Here is an 18,519-nt window from a genome sequence, read left to right as displayed (position 1 = left end):
CTCAGAAAAATACATTGCACTATATTTTAAAGATTAACATGCTTTTATAACAGTTCCTGAAATGCTCAAATGATTTTTCTCTGTTAGTAAAGTCTAGAGTAGAAATAATAAAAATTCATGACTAGTGTTAACTATTCTGAAAACCACTGATTTTTATAGCTCTCTTTTGACTTTCCAAGGAAGTCGATACTTATTATTTTTAATAATGGAACTTCAAAAATCTCAAAAATACCACAGTGGCCAGTAATTTCTATCTAATGCCATATGAAGAACAGCTTTAAGAAGTTACTAATTAGATATTCAGGTATTAAGATTTTATATATATTTATATATATATCAGATATTAGATAACTAAGTTCTCAAATTATAAAACTCCACAATATGCTTATTTGCCTTCAATTTTTTTCTTTTCCATATTTCTTGTATGTTAGAATCTCAAAGAAAAATCTAATATATAATAGTTGAATACACATAAGCCTCCAATCTAGAATTTATTCTCAATTGATTCTAAAATTGTATGTTTCACAGCTCCCTTGTTTTTCATGTTAAAATTTTTTTCTAACCTTTTCCTGTTTGATTTATATATAAAAAAAAATTCCGCTTTTTTTTGTTAAGTTTCTATCCATTTTGCCATTACAAGTTTTGTTGTTGAAATAGTTTGTCTTTGGAGAAAGTTAATTTCTAATATTAATATTAATAAAGCTGCTTCCTAGAGTGAATCAAAGAAGCCAGTGTAGTCAGTTTTTTCTTTGCTTTTCTTTTTTTTCCTTTTACTGAATGAGTAAATCAATCACACACCAACAGTGTTGTAAATTTAAGTGCAAAAGCATTGAAGTGCTTTACTACAAATTACAACCTAGAAACACGTTAACTGAACAATTAAAATTCATACAATCAGATTTAGATATATAACAACACAAAGTAGAAACAGAATTACAGTACATTTACAACACAAGACAGATACATGAATTCATTAGAAAATATTGTAATAAATAATTCATGAATTATAGTGCAATTGATTTATGCATAAATATAACTAATTGCCTAACAATCAGTTTATATTAACAAAATCTGTCAAAATCAAGGCAGCCACAGAGTTTTACTAAATTACTGCGACAATGGAAATACTGCAATTAAAAAACAAATACAAGTATTTGTACTGTAAACAACTAAAAAAATCGGTCTCACTAAAGTTAGTATACAATTTAATATAAAATTGTCATTAGCTACCAGAAATGGTTTAAACAACTTTACTGAGCAGTAGTTTTCTAAAAACAGAGGCACTGTTTTTTCTTTTCCTTTTTTTTTTTTTAAATATAAAATACTTGAGGAACATTCAAATAAGTAGAAAGCACATAAGGGTTGCTTTCACCTTCATTAAAAGTCTGCTGAAACTGGATTTTTCAGAAAATTGTCAGTTAATAAGTAGTAACTGGTAACTAAATTTATAAAGTACTTTGAAAGTTTAACATAAAGAACATCTTAACAGAATCACTGGGGAGAAGGGGAACCCATAAATTTCCCTGCCTTTCCTAGTTTGTATAATCAAAAGTTAACTCAACAATTAGAAACATTTTGTTTCTTTTAAAAGTTATGGGTTGATCATTACCTATAAACTATCAAAAAATATTTAATTTACTATTTCTGACCAAAAATAAATAATACAAGTACTAAAATGCTGCAAATTAACTATAATATTACCTATAAAACTACTGATCACTGTGAAGTCAATAGCAAAATGATCCCTGATTTTATGAATCCTGCAAAGTTTTTGGTCAGGTCATCTTTTAAATGATATAAAAGTGTTCTGTAAGTATCCCTTTACTATAAACTTCTCAATCAATTTATTAATGTAAATATAGTGTGAGGAATAAAAAAGCTCAATACAATATAAATATTATGTAATGCATTCAAGCCCCCAAATTCTTGCAAGTAAAATTCTGTATAAAGCGGTCAATAAAATTGTGTTGAAACATTTACTTTAACTTTGTTTTTCAATGGGGGGGGAAGGGAAATATATTAAATAATCCAAGTTCTGGCCCTCACAAAATATGGCTTAATTCTTTAAAAAGAAAGATGACCCTGACATCTGCTGTTTTGCAATCTATTATGTATACTTTCTTAGTGGGGAAAAAAAAAGCAAGAGGATTCATACCCTAGTATGCAGGTAACATTAATAGCTGAAGAGGGTTCAGTATGGATCTAAGAGACCAAATAACTACTCGGTTGTGTAGTTTCCCACTCTTCAGTTTCCTTAAAGATATGTAAGCAGTTTTTAAATGTAATAGCTGAAAATTTCTTTAGTATTACATATATATGTGATTATTAGATACACACAAACACAAGTGTAAAAACACATGTATTTGACAAGGTGCACTTATTTTTTTAATTCAGCTTTAAGTATTCCTTTTGGACTTAGGAAAACTGGCTTAGAAAAAATGATCAGAACCTGAATTTTAATAGAGAAAAGGGGCACTCGAAGAATTTTGAATTTGTGAAGCAAATCCCCATTCTTTCTATGGAGGCACATGCTTTATAACATTTTACCACTAAAACTGCATACTTCATAAATCCAACATGGATACTCTGAACCACATTTTGAAACTGCTATATAAAATTACTGGTCTCTCTTATGAGTCTAGTAAAAGTTAAAATGCACTGCCCAGCTTCTAACTACCCAATTAGTAGAGAGTTTACATTACTGAAAGTTCAAAACAGCTTCAGTGTTAAATATCTGTAAATCTATTCAAGACCCTGAACAAACTGCAAATTTGGTTATTAGCAAAATGATAATGTATCGCCCACCAAAATGAAATCTGTAATTCATTTTGATAAACTGAAAATGTTTTGAAATGTCACAGCAGCAAATATATTAAAGTTACACTGAGGTTTTTCAATAGTAGGAGTGTGTCACAATCCTTAAAATTTAAAGTAGTCATAACATCAACTAACCAGCACATTTTAAACCAAAATTATCATTCTCAAGCTTTTTCTGTGCACATTATAAACATGCTCTAAGTTGCATTCCAACTTTCTTTTCTAACCTTACACATTAGCTTATTTTTCAAATGAAAAACAAAATTAAATTATTTTAATAATTAAATTTAAATTACTTTTTGTTCTTAGTATTCCATCTTACATTAAAGGACTCTATAGCTGCTGGGGTTAACTATGTGTCAGTTTTTTTTAAAGTATATACCTTATAAACCCCAACTTCCTGCTAAATCAACTATTAAATGATAAATATTAAATTTCATTATACATATCATTTAAGGTTTTCTTTTCTATTCCCAGTGGATGCACTTGAGTGCATTTCATATTTCATAGAATGCACTGTAGTGTACTAATACTGTATATATTAATTTTTATTAGTGTGGAGATAGCTGTCCGTTTAAACTTTGATTGGTTGTTTGATATACTTACAACAAATGTAAGTATGCTATGCAAAAATGTTTACAAACTATTAATATATTTCCATTATAAGATGGTTCAACTGAATGGCTGGAGTGGTCTTTCACCAATAAAAATGTTTCACTTGACAATTACTTGTTTTCCCACAACGCTTTATGCTATTGACTACTAAAGAAAACCTGAATCTTTTTCACCTATTTATACAAGGATTAAATACAAACTATCAGAATTAAGTAAGCAACTATATAGTTCTGTCCACAGTGAAAACCCTGAATAAAACTTTTTTTCAAAAGGCATGTAAGTGGTTTTTGAACTGTAAAATTTCATGTCTCCTGTCAGAGTGAGCATCTGTAATTCCCACATGTGTGTATACAGACACACAAATACACACCTGTGCACATACACACACAAACACGCATACACACACACACACACGCACATACACACATTTTCCTAACAAGTAATCTACACAGGCTTGCCGCTGTTTTTGCAGCTGCCAGTCCCTGAATCTGTCATATTATATAACCCAGTGTCTGGTAATCGGAGTTTCTTCTTCGGAGGAGTCTTCAGTGTTCCAGATCTTTCTTTTACCTTGTATTCTAAAGTGCTGTGAGGTACCCCATAAATTCCTTGTGCTTTGGAAACACTCATTTTTCCGCTCATTACCATTGCAATAGCCTCTTCCATTATTTCATGATCATATTGCCGATAACGGCCACGTTTTTTCCTGGGCTGCTTATTATCTTTTCGATCCAACCCATCTTCAGTATTTTCAGAGGTTCCATCAACTGTTCCATTTTTAGAATTAAGACACAAAGGAGAGAGGTCCCCATGTAGAAAATAAGAGTCAACACTTGAGTGAGTTACGGGCCCAGAACATTCTATTTTGTTCTGTTTAGGGAGTATATTTTTCAGTTTTTGGAGAGCTGATCCTTCCAGGACTGGAGAGGTTTTGGAAACTTGATACATAACGTCCAGCAGACCAGGACCATCAGGTTGTGGTTTTGAAACAGAACTTACTCGTAGCTGAGGAATTTTTAACTGTACAGTAGGATGTGTTTCATATTGTAGGCTTTCATTTTTTTCTTTAAATTGAGTAACCATTTTCTGTAGAGTTAACTGATGGAGGTAACTGGAAGCTGTTGGGAATTTTAATTCTGAGGTTTCAAGTAGATTGAGTTTACTTTTTTCTGTGCGCTCTGCTTGAGCTCTCGCCCACAAGGCTACTTTTTGCAGCACTGCACAAGTTTCTTTACTGTCTTTATATGAGTAACTATCATTGAAATCTCGAGTTTTGTTTTTAAAAGATGCAGGCTTCCCTGCTGGTAAGGCTTCTAAGTGGAGAAGTAAAGTTTTTTGAGGTATGCCATAAAGTATGCCTGCTTTATTTATGTCCAGTGCTCCAGACTGAATGTCTTTCAAAGCTTTTGAGAGCAAACCATCTGCAAACTCAGCACTTCTTTCCACATAGTCCTCTCTGTTTCTGTGTAGTCTCCTGGATGGATGGAATGAAACGATGGTAAACTGATGCATGAGAGACTCTCACACAGCTATGGAAGGGGAGGGTCCACTCCTTTATTATACTCCTTGCTTAGGTAACATCACTGCTTATGACTCTTTTAAGTCTGTGAGATGTAGTAGTTGCTCCTTATCAAAGCAAACGCTATAGTCCTGGTAGGACAATGTGTCAATCATACGGTGGCCTCAACGGGCAGACCTTCCAAGAACATAAAATCCTAACTCAGTATTTGTAAAAATATTCTCATGATGTTGCTATTCCTCTGACAGATGCTTGCAGAGCAACACTTATAATTTTTTTACAATTAGAGTTCCATTATATAAAATACCCAAATCCTAAAGGAGTTTTTGTTAGTAGAAAAGTGACGTTACCGCTAAACAAGTAATAAAAGAGTCAACCCCTTTAAAGGAAATTTGTAGCAGCAAGAATATTTCCAAACACAAATACCCCATATTTCCACAAGACTAATTTTTCTCTAGATAAAAACTTAAAATCTGAAACAAGTAGATAAGTTATGTTTGGGTAAAATACTTTTAGATTTTATACATGTTATTTCTATTTCGAATGTATCACTATAACTTTTAAAGTTTCTTAAACAGAAAGCTCACTATACCTCATGACTCAAAAAGCTATTACAGCCTTAGTTGAAACAGATTACACTCTACATCTGAGATTTAAATGTTACTAAAAAGCTTCCTATGCAGTTTGTTAATGGGAAGATGCAAAAGTTACCAAAAAAAAAAAAAATCCAACAGAACAGCATTTCACTATTAACTATTTAATTAATTAAACAACAGCTTTTAAAGCATGAAAGGATTTTTTGTGGTGATTACTAGATAAAGTAGTCTGCCACCACACCTAGAACACAATGAAAAAAGTCTAAACACTGTTAAGTTAGTTGTAAGAATTAGTAAGCATAGTACTTTTAAAACTGGTTGATTGTTTTAAAAAATTAAATAGTGAAATTACATATTTTCCTTAAAATTGCCTCCTAAATATTGAATTTAAAATTCTCTTTACTCGTCCTGCTTCTTAGTTTGTATTCTATGATTAATTTGGTAGTTCATTTTAGTAACATGAACTAAAGTTTGGTGATTGTTCTGATAACTTTTCTTTAACAGAAAGAATAAAAAAGAAAGAGAAAGGACAAATGAAAGGTATGAGAGACACACACTTATGAGTGACAAAAATTCTGGAAGAAAACTATATATGTCAATCTATTCAGAGTAGTATTTAAGAGTTCTCTCCATAATTTTATATTAATATTAAATTATATTTCCTAGATATTGCTTACCCAGCCATTGAATTTTCAGAAGAAGGATCACATATGGATGACTCTTCAGATTTTATGCTGGTTTTCTTTGTAGAGAGATCTAACACTCCATCCCCTATAATTTTTGCAAGAGAAAAAACTTTATATTTGTGACAGGTAATCCTTAACATTTTAACATTTCATATTTTGATGATCTACTAATTCATGACCTAAAAATTAACACTTGTATTTGACACATGGCCATCACCAACTCATCTTGTGGTTTTAGCAACAATACATGACTGGGAAGGCACTACATAGGAAAAAAGAACGGAGAAGGAGCTGGCACTGCCAAGTGATATGAAGAAACAAAGAGACTAGATATAAAATGTTTAAAATCCACCCTTGGTCACCTTTTCCGCTGTTCTGCAGTGAACAGCCATTGACTGCTCATTCAATAGAAACATGACTGCTTCCTATTCAAGGCTGCCCAGATGATTTTGGGAAAGTAGGAATAATGTACGTTGAACAAAACAGAAAGCATAGAAAATATGATGATGAATAAGAAAGCGATAATTAGCATTTACTAGGACTAGTAATATGTGGAACACATACTTTAGGTAATCTTTGACTCTATGTACAGCCAATCTATTTTTTAGAACTCAGCATAGAATTTTCCTGTTTTAAATAACTGAAATGTACAACAGTTGAATCACTGCCTATGTAATGTATTGTGGTTATACCTGTGATTGGAAGAAGACACAACAATATAACATTTTAGGAAAAATAAACTGTTAGAAAACAACTGCTTATGTACGTTACTAACACGTAGTTATTTTATTACTATTATAATATTGAATCTACATAGATGAAGCTTCAATGATTCAGATATGTTGTTAATCTGATAAACTTCAAAATCAAAAAGAATAAAAATAAAACTATGAATTTAAAACACAGCAATACATACTGGGAATATATCTCTACAGATAGCTAAAAAATTGAAAATTAAAGCTACAAGGAATAATTGTAAGAAAACCCATGTTTAAAAAATATACTAAAAAATTCAACTAGGTTTAAAAATAATTTAATTATGTGCAAAGCACTGTTTTAGGAACTTGGAGACCAGCAGTAAAAAAAAAAAAAGGTATACAAAGTACCTATCCTCACAGTGCTTGTGATCTAGTTAGATAATTCGTACACCACCACCACTGACAACAACCATATTTCAGGTTGATGATCAGTGCTACGTAGGAAAAATAAAGCAGAGTGAGCTGATAGAGTAATGAGGGTAGGACTAAGGCAGCTGCTCTTTTCTCAGGTATTATCAGTAAAGGCCTCTTGGACTTGAACAGAGTCCTGAACAAAGTGACGGTACCAACCAAGCAGATTATCTTGGGGAAAGCTTGTAGAAGGATCAGTGTGCAAAGGCTATGATATGGAATCATATCTGGAATGTTTAAGGAACAGCAAAGAGGCCAGGGTGACTAGAGTGGAGTAAGAAGACTGTGAGAGATGAAATCAGAAATCAGGCAGATCACATAGGGCCTTGTAGGCCATGGTAAGAAATTTTATTTTGAAAGACAAGAAACCACTGGAGGATTCTAAGCATAAATCTGGCACAATTGTAATTTATGTTTTTAAAGGATCAATCTGCTGCAGGGAGAATGGACTGCAAGGGGCTAAGAGGGGAACAGGGACACCTGTTGGGAAAATGCTGTGCTATTTCTCACCTCTAGGCTTTCACACTTTCAATCAGTTTCCTCTGCCTAGAAGTCTCTTAATCCTCTCCTTCTTCTATCCCCACACTCATCCTAATATTCACCAAATCTTACTCATCATTCAGTCATTCATGACACAACTTGAACTTGGCTGTCATTATTCTAGGTTCCTATACTTGCAATACTTACCTAGAGTATTTAGCATTTAGCAGGCTATATTCTAGTTTCTTATTGACTTATTAGTGTTAGCCACCAGACTATAAGCTATGTGAAGGCAGAGATCATGTCTATTTTATTTACTGATGTATCCCCACTGCCTACAATAGTGGCTGGCACACAATAAGTGTTCAATAAATATTTGCTGAAAAGAACTGAGAGGAACTAGAAGGAATTCAGTTATTGCTAGAGGTTAAAATGCCTAGATTGAAAGGGTAAAAAGGGAGACTGGACAAATAAAGTACATGGTACATACTACCTTAAAAAATTATTAAATGAAGTATCTTGCCCCAGTTTATCCATCCAGCCCAATCTTAGGCTTAGTCAACAACTCATCTCAACCATCACACTTCCTGTGCATCTAAACCACTTGCAGTTCCTCAAACATCCTATGTGGTGTCAGGTCTCTCAAACTGCAGTGCATGGTTCCCTCTGCCTAGAATGTTCCTTCCACTTTTCAACTTGCCAAATGCCTCATCTTTAAAGATCCAGATCCCCCCAAGTAGAATCTTAGTGTTCACCTTGTCAACAGCATCCTATAACACTTATGACACTCTCATGCAATTTTTGATTTACGTATCTTTTTCTTCCATGAGACTGAATTCCTCAAGGTCAGGAATCCTGACTTACTGATTTGTATTTCATAAACAAAAGGAGAGTGCTATAACCTACTAAAATAGAGAAATGAATGTTGTCTTCTCCTTTACTATCTCATTTCTCTTCTTCAGCACTTAAAATTTTACTATTTTAAGGTCTTACAAGACCATCTTCAAAAACGTCATTACTACCTAATCCATATTCAGATTTATCACTGAATTCACTCGTTTTGATTCTGCTCATTTTATGTAGTTTATAGCATATAAAATACACTCTTCATAAGTGTGTTATTCCTTGTCAGTGTTACAGAATAAATTAATGTATTTCTCCAGTTCTAAATTTTAGACTTTTGATATGGTCGATTTCAGGTTAACTACTCCACAAACCATAAATAAGGAGGTGCAGAGAACTCCTTCTCTCTCTCCTTTACATTAAGTGTGAAAACTAGGCTGTAGCTCCCTAGCTAGGACAGTAAAGGTATTCTTGTCCTTTTTGGACCACTCCTTGATTGCTGGTTTGATAGCTAATTTCAGTCTTGAGGATGAGCTAGACTTAAGCCCTGCTCCATCTTTCAAAGAATTACCCAAATCAGGCTTATATTCCTGATTCTTCTTCTTTAGGAACTCTAAACAGTGGCCCAGGTGAGAAATGCTTTTATCTTTTTTCCATAACCCATTCTCCATACCTAGGCTGCCCATGTTATCTATTAAAAAATCTCACTTTTTGTTAGTGGTTTTGTCACCTATATTAAAATATTTTGCTGGTATCATGATTCCTTTTTCTATCATAAAGGCTGTGGCTCAAGACCTAGGAAAATCATAAAGAGTAACCCCTAGGTTTATCTGAAATAGAAAAAACAAAAACAGTAAGAGAAGGGGAGAAATAGCTTGGGAACTAGGATTAAGAAAAAGAAAAAATCAGAAATGGCAAAAAAGGGCATTTTCTTGCCGCTGCTGATTTGCATCTATCAGCATCACTTCTTCACAATGGAGATATCACATCATAACTAGATTGTTTTGTGTGTATACATTTTCAAAGTACTAATAATTAACTTGATGGATAAAAAGTAAGCACTTATGCTAAATGCTTCAGGGCAACAGAAAATAAGTAGAAGACAGAAAGAGAGACTGAAATTTATTTATCATTCACCTACTGGTAGGTACTTAGGCTGTTTTAGTTTTTCACTATTACAAAAATTCTGAAGCGAAAATCCTTCTAAATGTTTTCTTGTGTTCACGTGTAAGAATTTTTCTAAGATGCACACCTAGGAGTGTAAGTGCTGGACAGAAGGGTATACATTTTGAACTTCTGTAGATATTACTAAAAATTTTTTCCATAACCTTGACAACACTTGGTGTTGTTGAGATTTTTAATTTTTGCTAATCCGATGAGAAAGAGCAAGTTGCAGGAGTAAATGAACATGAATGCATTTGGTATGCATTTACGTGAATCTCTAAAGCACATAAAACTATTTTGCTTAGAGATGCATAAATAGGTATTGTCAGAGGTTGCTTTCAAGGATAAACAAAAAGATGTGATAGTTCCTCAAGAGAAAACATATTAGAAGCAAATATGATCAAATAACACATTTATTAGTTCTGGGTGACAGGAACATGATTATTACACTGCATTTTGCTGTATATAAGAAAATTTTCCAAATGATAAAAACAGATTGTTTCCATTTACTGGTTGTAGACTGAGCATTAACAACATGATTTAATTATTTCTCAGCAAACACTAGTGCAAAAGATATAGGATTAAAGACAGGCTGATGTAATCTACCAACAAGGTCAGGTAACTGTCTACATGACACTACCAGATAACTTTAAAAATGGACTGGTGTTTGGAAAATTGAAACCATGACCAAATTAAGCAATTTCTTGAGTATCAACATTTTATTGGGTTAATGTTTTTGAGAATTTGCATTCCAAAACCAAGATTTGGATTTCTGTTTACAAATTATTTTCAGCTCTGTATTCTCCTGCAAATTCCTGATGAAGAATCTATTAAAAGCAGACAAGTACAACCCTCATAATACAGAATTGTCTTTCACTCCTCCAAGGACACCATTCTTTCTCATCTCTTACCTGCCTCTGTCCATTCTTCAAAGTATGCTCTGTGCTCTCTTGGCCTGGCTAACTTTAACACATCCTTCCGGATCGTCCCCTCAAAGAAAGTTTTCCTAATTTTTCCCCAGCCTTCTTTCATATTCCCATAGCACCCTTCATATTCTTCTATACTGTATTTATGATGTGTTATTATAATTTGCCTAGTTTAGCACCTGAAGCCCAATAGTACTGTGGGGATTTAGTAACTACGTTTAGAATCTATTTACTATTTATATCTAATTAAGTATACTTACTTAGCTGATTTTCTCACAAGACTCACTTCTAAGCAAGGGCCTGAAAGCAACAGTACCTCAATAAAGACCAATTCACTGACTCATCAATGACTTGCTCAATTCTGTCACACCAATCCTAAGCATATAGCACTGCATACAGCAGACCCTGACTGACAAAATAATCATGAAATCAATGAACTTTGTTCAGCTAGTCAGAAAATGACAGCACAGTCAAAAAGTTGATATCTATATGGGAGAGAAGTTAGCTTCACACAAAGAGAAACTCCAGTTCAGTTAAAGAGGCTGAGAATGATTTTTAATCATCAATTTCTATATTCGTTAGGCTCTAATAATAACAGATTTTTCTTTAGAAATATCAAGTTGATGATCACTAACCACTAAATTAAATATGAATATTAAATATATTAAAAACGTATTTATTAACTCATCACAATACTATTGGTCACCGGTTGCTATACAAGACAAATTCATCAAGCTCAGTCCATACCTGAGTGTGAACATGAGTTAAAAGACCTTCAAAAACACATTACCTATCATCAATATTAAAGATGTAAATATCAGTAAGATTCAGTACATGAAGGCAAGTGAATTTTAATGACAAAATATCACATACATTTTATGTTGTTTGGACAAGGAGAAAATATTCCAAATTAAATTTCATAATAACACTAATCACTAGCAATAAAACTTTCATCCAAATCAATGCAATGTAACATTTCATGATGTTTGATGCAAACCTATGTTAATAGTTTTAATAAATACCTTAATACTATTTCTACTTTATGTCTTTGATCACCTCTTATCTCTCTCCTTAAATGGGTCTTCCTGTCTTTCTTTTAGCCCCTCAATGTATTGTTCTAGTCAGCCTTCAGCTCTTGTTCTTCCCTACTGTACTCTCTAGGAGATTCCCCTGATTTCAAATATTGAGCATTTATATTTAACTGATTTCTAGAAAACAGAGCTTATATAAAAATCTAAATATATAAAACCATAACATTTTTATAGTGTGCAAAACACCACTCTAAGAGCATTATATGTCTTAACCCCACTTAGGGCTCACACAGCCCAATATATAAATAGGTTTTATTTACTTGCAATTTTTAATGATAAAACTGAAAGCAAAAGAGGTTTTAATTATCTTGCCCAAGATACCTGTAAGTAGTGAAATGCCATTCAAACTCAGGCAGTTATTCCAGACTCTGTATTCAACTACAATTCTAATCTGTGTAATGTTTTAAAAAGTCAAGTTACAATGTTGGTAATGGTGCAATAAATTTGCCACCATCACACATTACCAGTTTAGGAACAAATGCTTTTCTAAATAATCTAGTAATATGCTATCAAAAATCTTAAAAATGTTCACACTCCTCTAGGCATCTATCTTAAGAAAATAGTATTTTGGGCTTCCCTGGTGGCACAGTGGTTGAGAGTCCACCTGCCGATGCAGGGGACATGGGTTCGTGCCCCGGTCCGGGAAGAGCCCACATGCCGCGGAGCGGCTGGGCCCGTGAGCCATGGCTGCTGAGCCTTCGCGTCCGGAGCCTGTGCTCCACAACGGGAGAGGCCACAACAGTGAGAGGCCCATGTACCGCAAAAAAAAGAAAATAGTATTTAAGTGGTTTTATATACAAAGATATACCAAAGATTTCAGTATTACTGATAAGCACAAATATATATAAAATACACACTTAACAGGATCTCGCTAATTTTCTGCTTTCCCCAGGTTTGCCATAATGAGCATATATTCATGAAGAAACCCCACAAACTTATTAACAAAATAATACCAAAGTGTAAAAGCAATCACTTGGGTTTATCCAAATTTTATTTTAAAATTGTTTTTATTACTTCTTTAACCATTGAGTTAAAGTTTCAGGGTCATGGACGAAATAATATAATATCAGGGTAGCACATCAATTAAGCTTTAACATTGGTTTTTCCTTCCTTCATTTGCCTTCCTCTGCACATCAAACACTTTTTTAAAAGGGAAGAGTTATTGCTTTCTTGACGTGTTTTTATTTAGTGCACACATAGCTGAAATCCCATAAGCATTCACTCACCTACTATTCACTGATAATGACAAGGGACAAAATAAATCAGAGTGAAGTGCTTATAGTAAATTTAGAATATAAAAATTAATAATACTAAATTTAATTAGGAAATATTACTGGTAAAATTAAATAGGGTTTTAGCACTTCCACCATATGCCATTTTAGAATTTCACTGCAGTTCTTTTTTTTTTTTTTTTGCGGTACGCAGGCCTCTCACTGTCGTGGCCTCTCCCGTTGCGGAGCATAGGCTCCGGACGCGCAGGCTCAGCAGCCATGGCTCACGGGCCCAGCCGCTCCACGGCATGTGGGATCTTCCCGGACCGGGGCACGAACCCATGTCCCCTGCGTCGGCAGGTGGACTCTCAACCACTGCGCCACCAGGGAAGCCCTTCACTGCAGTTCTTTTTTTCTTTCTTCAGTTATTCTACAAATACTGAACTAAAGCAAAGTTTCAAAAGGCTTCAAGTCAATACCTTGAAAAATATTTTTAAAAACACACTCTCTTTTTTATCCCATGTATTGTACTGTGTATTATGTAAGTTTAAGTTTCAACCAAACATTTAAAATGTGGGATGTATACTTATTACAACATCATATTGGAAGACTTTAGACTTGCTAGCCCTTAACATGCTCATTTAAAAGTGATTTATGAGTTTTAAAAATCTTTTTATTGAAATACAACATTCATAACAAGAATGAACCTAACTACACAATTTAATGAATTTTCACAAACTGAACATTTCGATGTAAATAGTACCTAGATCACCACCATCAACCCAGAAGCCCCCCATCATATCTCCTCTGGTCCTTACACCTACCTCCACTATCTTGACTTCTAACAGCTTTATGCATGCTGTTTTATGCAGCAATTTCACTTCTAGGAATATGTCCTAAGGTAAAAATTAAGACTGACTGCAAAATATCAGCTCGAGCATGTTCACTTATATACCTGAAGATACAGAATTAAGTATAATGTGATCCTTCCAGAAAATTGAATACTATTCAGCTAAGTAGATCAATTTAAGTATTAAAATGGATCTGCAGAAAAACAGTAACATATGGATGTTTAAAAATATTTAAAAAATACAACTTATAGAGGATTATATAATGAATGATTTGTGGGAATGAGCTCTGGGAGGAGAGAGTGAGAGTGTGTTAAGTGTGTGTGTTGAGTATGTTTTTCCAGAAAATGATTTGGAAGGATTGAAAACCGAATCAGTTACTTCTGGGTGGATAAATAAAAGATCAGTGCAGAACTTTACAGTTCATTCATTTGATTAATATTTATTGCATGGTTATAATATGCCATTTTTCTAAATGGCACAAAGGAAACAGTAGGGAGCAAAACAGAAAATGTTCTTGCTCTCATGTAATTTACATTCTAGTAGAACAAAGAAAAGTCAATAAAATATTGATTTCACAAGGTGGTAAGGCCTTACAATGAAAATAAAACACAGTGACAGACAGAATAATAACAATGGCAGGTGGGAAGAGGTTACTATGTTGGAATAAATGATCAGTTAAAGCCTCTGGGAAGATGACTTGCTCTTTCTTAAAAAAGAAGTTTAATTGAGATACCTTTCAAAAATGCAAAAATATAGAATGATTCCTTCTATCCACTCTTCAGTTTATACAATTACCTAAATTTTTGCTACACTTGCTCTATTTATCTCTATCTACTTAAGTATTTTAAAGTTAATTCCAGCTGTCACATCATTTCTATATTCTTATGCATCTTTAAACATATGAACATTTTTGTACATAACTATATATAAAAATTCCTTGTTATCACTTAATACTTAGTTTGTACTGAATTTCCTCTAGTGAGTCCAAAATGTCTTTTTACAGTTTGTATGTTCAAATTAGGAGCTAATTTGTCTGTGTTATTCTTGATGGCTATGTCTCTTAAAATTTATAGCAGCCCTTTCCCTCATTGTTTAAAATAATGACACTGACTTTTTGAAGAGGCCAGGTCATCAGTTCTACTAGAGAATGTCTCACATTATGGTTTGTTCTTTTTGCTCTCCTATGGTGTCGTTTACTTTGCTCTAAAGCAAATGGTTCTCAAACTTTTGGTTCTCATGATCTCTTCACTCTTAAAAATTACTGTGGACCTCAAAGAACTTTTGTTTAGGTGAGTCATAATATTTACCATATTATAAATTAAACTAATTAAAAACTTTAAATATTTGTAATTGATAACTCTATAAATGTTTATAAAACATTTTAATGAAAAATAACATTGTCAAAATAAAGTGAGAACTTTAAAAAATAATTTTGCAAATCTTTTAAATGCCTAGCTTCTATTAAACTTCTTGTTTAATAGGAGACAGCTGGATTCTCATATATGCTTCTATATTCAATGTGTTCAGAAATCATACATCAGCCTCTGACTGACTGCACTACACACTTGTGAGAGAATGAGAGTGAAAAGGGCAAATAATATGTTATTATTAGTTTTGACCTGGTGTATCCCCTGAAAGAGTTTCAGAGACACTGAGGGCTTCCCGGACCACATTTGAGAACCACTGACCTAAAAAATCGCTTAGATTCATGTTCAACGTTTCTGGCAGGAATACTTCACAAGTGATGTATAAAGTCTATTTCTAATGATGCCTAAGTGATCAGTGTATTCTGATGACAACAGCCTGACCTCTCCATTGTAAAGTTCCCCAAGCAACCTCTCCTCTAATAGTTTTATCTTCTGATAATGTTTGATTCAGTTATCTTACTAGGCATTGCAAAATAATAATATTTTAAGTCTGTCGTGTCTGCCATATTTATTAACTGAAATTCTTCTTTAAGAATCTTCCTCAAAAGGCTATTTGGTTGTCCTGAAATACAATTTGTAAAAGCAAAGCAAAATAAATGCTTAACTCTTTCCTCTAATTGCTCATTTTCAAAGTAAGGAGTTGGTATGCTATGCTTCTCCAGTGTAGACTAATGACTTTGAGGGGCACCTTGTTTTTGTTTTTGTTTTTTTTGGATTATCATGAACTAATGGATTTTAAAACATTCAACATGTTTCAGTTGAAACTGTTTTTCCTTCTGATGCTTAAATGTTCTCTTATTTGGCCAATGGGGAACCCTTAACGTTGCCTCCTGTATTTGGTTGACAAATTAGTCTTTGGCACGTCCTTGCTTGCTGGCACAAGATGTTCCAGGCTCATCTTGTACATTTTCTGATCCAGACCTGGATTCCAAGGAAGCCTATTTCCCTTTAAGGGAAAATAATGTTTAGAAGACCACAATCTTGGTCTAAATTCAATGCCACTGAGCTGTCGTGTTATTGCTTTTAGAATATTTCAGTGGTCAGACTAAGAAATGCACATTTTTGAAAAGAAAAAAAATCATGAGTTTGCAGTGACATTTCCAATCTACACATATGTAATATTACAGGGTGTTTACTTTGATTTTACACTTGTTTGTTTCTTCTCTTACCCTGAAAATCTTGGTTTCCCAAAACAATGTTAACATGATTATATATTTGATTTATCCTAGAGATCCAAAATAACAAACAATGGCAATATTATTACTAATATTACTAAAAGAAGTTTAGAATTTCTTTGAAGCACTCCTTTGTCCTTAGAATATATTCCACCAAGAATGTATAGTCAAAATACTGGGTAAAGTCACCTGACATCATTCTTTTCTTAGTGTTAATATATTACTAACTTGATGCAGCTATGCTCATTTGTTACATTCTTTTTCAAATTTTAGGGACTGCTTTAACTTTAAAAAATGCTTATTCTTGGGGATCTGAACATTTATATAAAACTACATAACAAGGTCCATTCACAACACTTCTATCCTGCCTCCTCCGCCTCATTTACTTCATTCCCTTATAGGTTTTATCTTTCCTGCTTTGTTTATACAAAAAGAGAACATACATATACTGTTCTGCATCTTGCTTCTATCTCCTAAAACTTGAAAATGCCACTAAAAAGGGATCTTTCTCACTCTTTTTATTCAAATGCTCAGTTTGCCACTGTGTGGATGTACAGTAATTTAGTTAACCATTTGGGTTACTTCTAATCCCTTGCTATTGTAAGTAATGCCGCCCAATGAATAACCCTGAGTGTATATCATCAATATTTGTGTAAGTGTAATTATAGGCTCAATTCCTTGAAGTGAGATTTCTGGCTCAAAGAGTAAATGCATATATAATTTTAACACGTATTGTATTGTCAATTCCCCTCCAGAAGGATTCTACCAGTTAGTATTCCCCTAGCAATGAGAATACTAGAGAGTGCCTGTTTCTTCACAGTCTCACCAGAAAGATTATGTTGTTAAACTTGAATTCTTATCAGTCTGATAGGTGTGAAGCATATATGACTATTTCCTATGAGTTTATAAGTGTGTTTCCCTATGTTTAAAGGCTTTTAAAACCTCTTCTTCTATGAATTGACAGTAAAACAATGCTCATTTTTCTATCAGTGGTATATCTTTCACTTCTCAATTTTTGAAACTCTTAATGCATTAGAGTATTAGTCCTTTATTTTGTAATATAAATTATAAATACTTTTTTCATAGACTACTATTTCTCTTTTGATTTTCTAATGGTGCTTTCTTCTTTATCACTCAGAAGTTATTTTTATACACTGGCATTTATTATTGTCTTATTGTTAAGCTGATATTCTAGCTAAGATATAAATGATGAAGAGGGCCAAGCCACAGAAAGAAGAAGATCTAAAGGCAGAGTAATCCAGGAAAGCCATCAGCAAGAGTGAAGGTTCAGAAGTGAAGTGAGCTTAGAATGTGTCAGAAATAGACAGACAGTATGACTTGCACATACTAAGCCAGGAAGAGAGGAAAAGGAGTTAAGTCCAGAGGGGTAGACAGGGACAAGGTCTTAGCAAAGCCATGTAGGTCATGGAAAGAAAACTTAAATTTTGTTCTTCATGTAACAGAAAACTAAGAGGAAGATTTAAATATAGAAGTAATATCAGCTTTACTCTATTCAAGCTGTTATTTTGAACCCCATTTTGGCACACTGATAACTTCAAAGTTAAGGTACATATTATGGAAGCTGTATTTGGAGGGAAAATACATGAAAAAATTATAAGGGAAACCAAAACTCAGTGAATTATCACCTGGAAACCATGTGGTGATAGAGTGGCCAATTTTATATCAAACTATAACAAATATTCAGGAAATGTAATGGCTATAAAGAAATTGATTTTCTTTTTATACTTCGTACAGCTAATTAGGTTAGTCAAGTGACAGTTACATAACATTTATTTATGGAACTTCTGAATTTAAAGTGCATGGCTTTTTGTGATATTCTTTACAAAACAGAAAAGAGAAAAATCCAGCTTAAATATACCATAACAATTATATTTCTTGACACTCTATAATCTGACTTTAGGGAAAAGTTTTGACTAGTCTCTTGATTT

The 18,519-nt window shown here is 33.3% G+C and overlaps 1 protein-coding gene across 12 annotated transcripts in view; it reads right to left on the bottom strand.

The window, feature by feature from the left end:
* Positions 1-18,519, bottom strand: part of LCORL (ligand dependent nuclear receptor corepressor like) — a 166,305-nt gene that overhangs the window by 24,832 nt on the left and 122,954 nt on the right. For 6 of the 12 annotated variants that reach the window (XR_009540381.1, XR_009540382.1, XM_060148441.1 and 3 more), the window contains one exon: positions 6,225-6,318. The exons of 3 other annotated variants lie outside the window; for them this stretch is intronic. Coding sequence is in view for 7 of the 9 variants with exons in the window: in XM_060148441.1 (XP_060004424.1) it covers positions 6,225-6,318 (94 nt within the window). In the remaining 2 variants the exon portion in view is untranslated. Of the gene's footprint in view, positions 1-842; positions 4,907-6,224; positions 6,319-18,519 lie in introns of those variants that run through there. 3 more of the 12 variants (XM_060148439.1, XM_060148438.1, XM_060148448.1) reach the window with 2 other exon arrangements.

Source organism: Lagenorhynchus albirostris, chromosome 4 (genome assembly GCF_949774975.1).
Source record: "Lagenorhynchus albirostris chromosome 4, mLagAlb1.1, whole genome shotgun sequence".
Classification (NCBI taxonomy): Eukaryota; Metazoa; Chordata; class Mammalia; order Artiodactyla; family Delphinidae; genus Lagenorhynchus; species Lagenorhynchus albirostris.
This window is presented reverse-complemented; position numbering and strand designations above follow the sequence as displayed.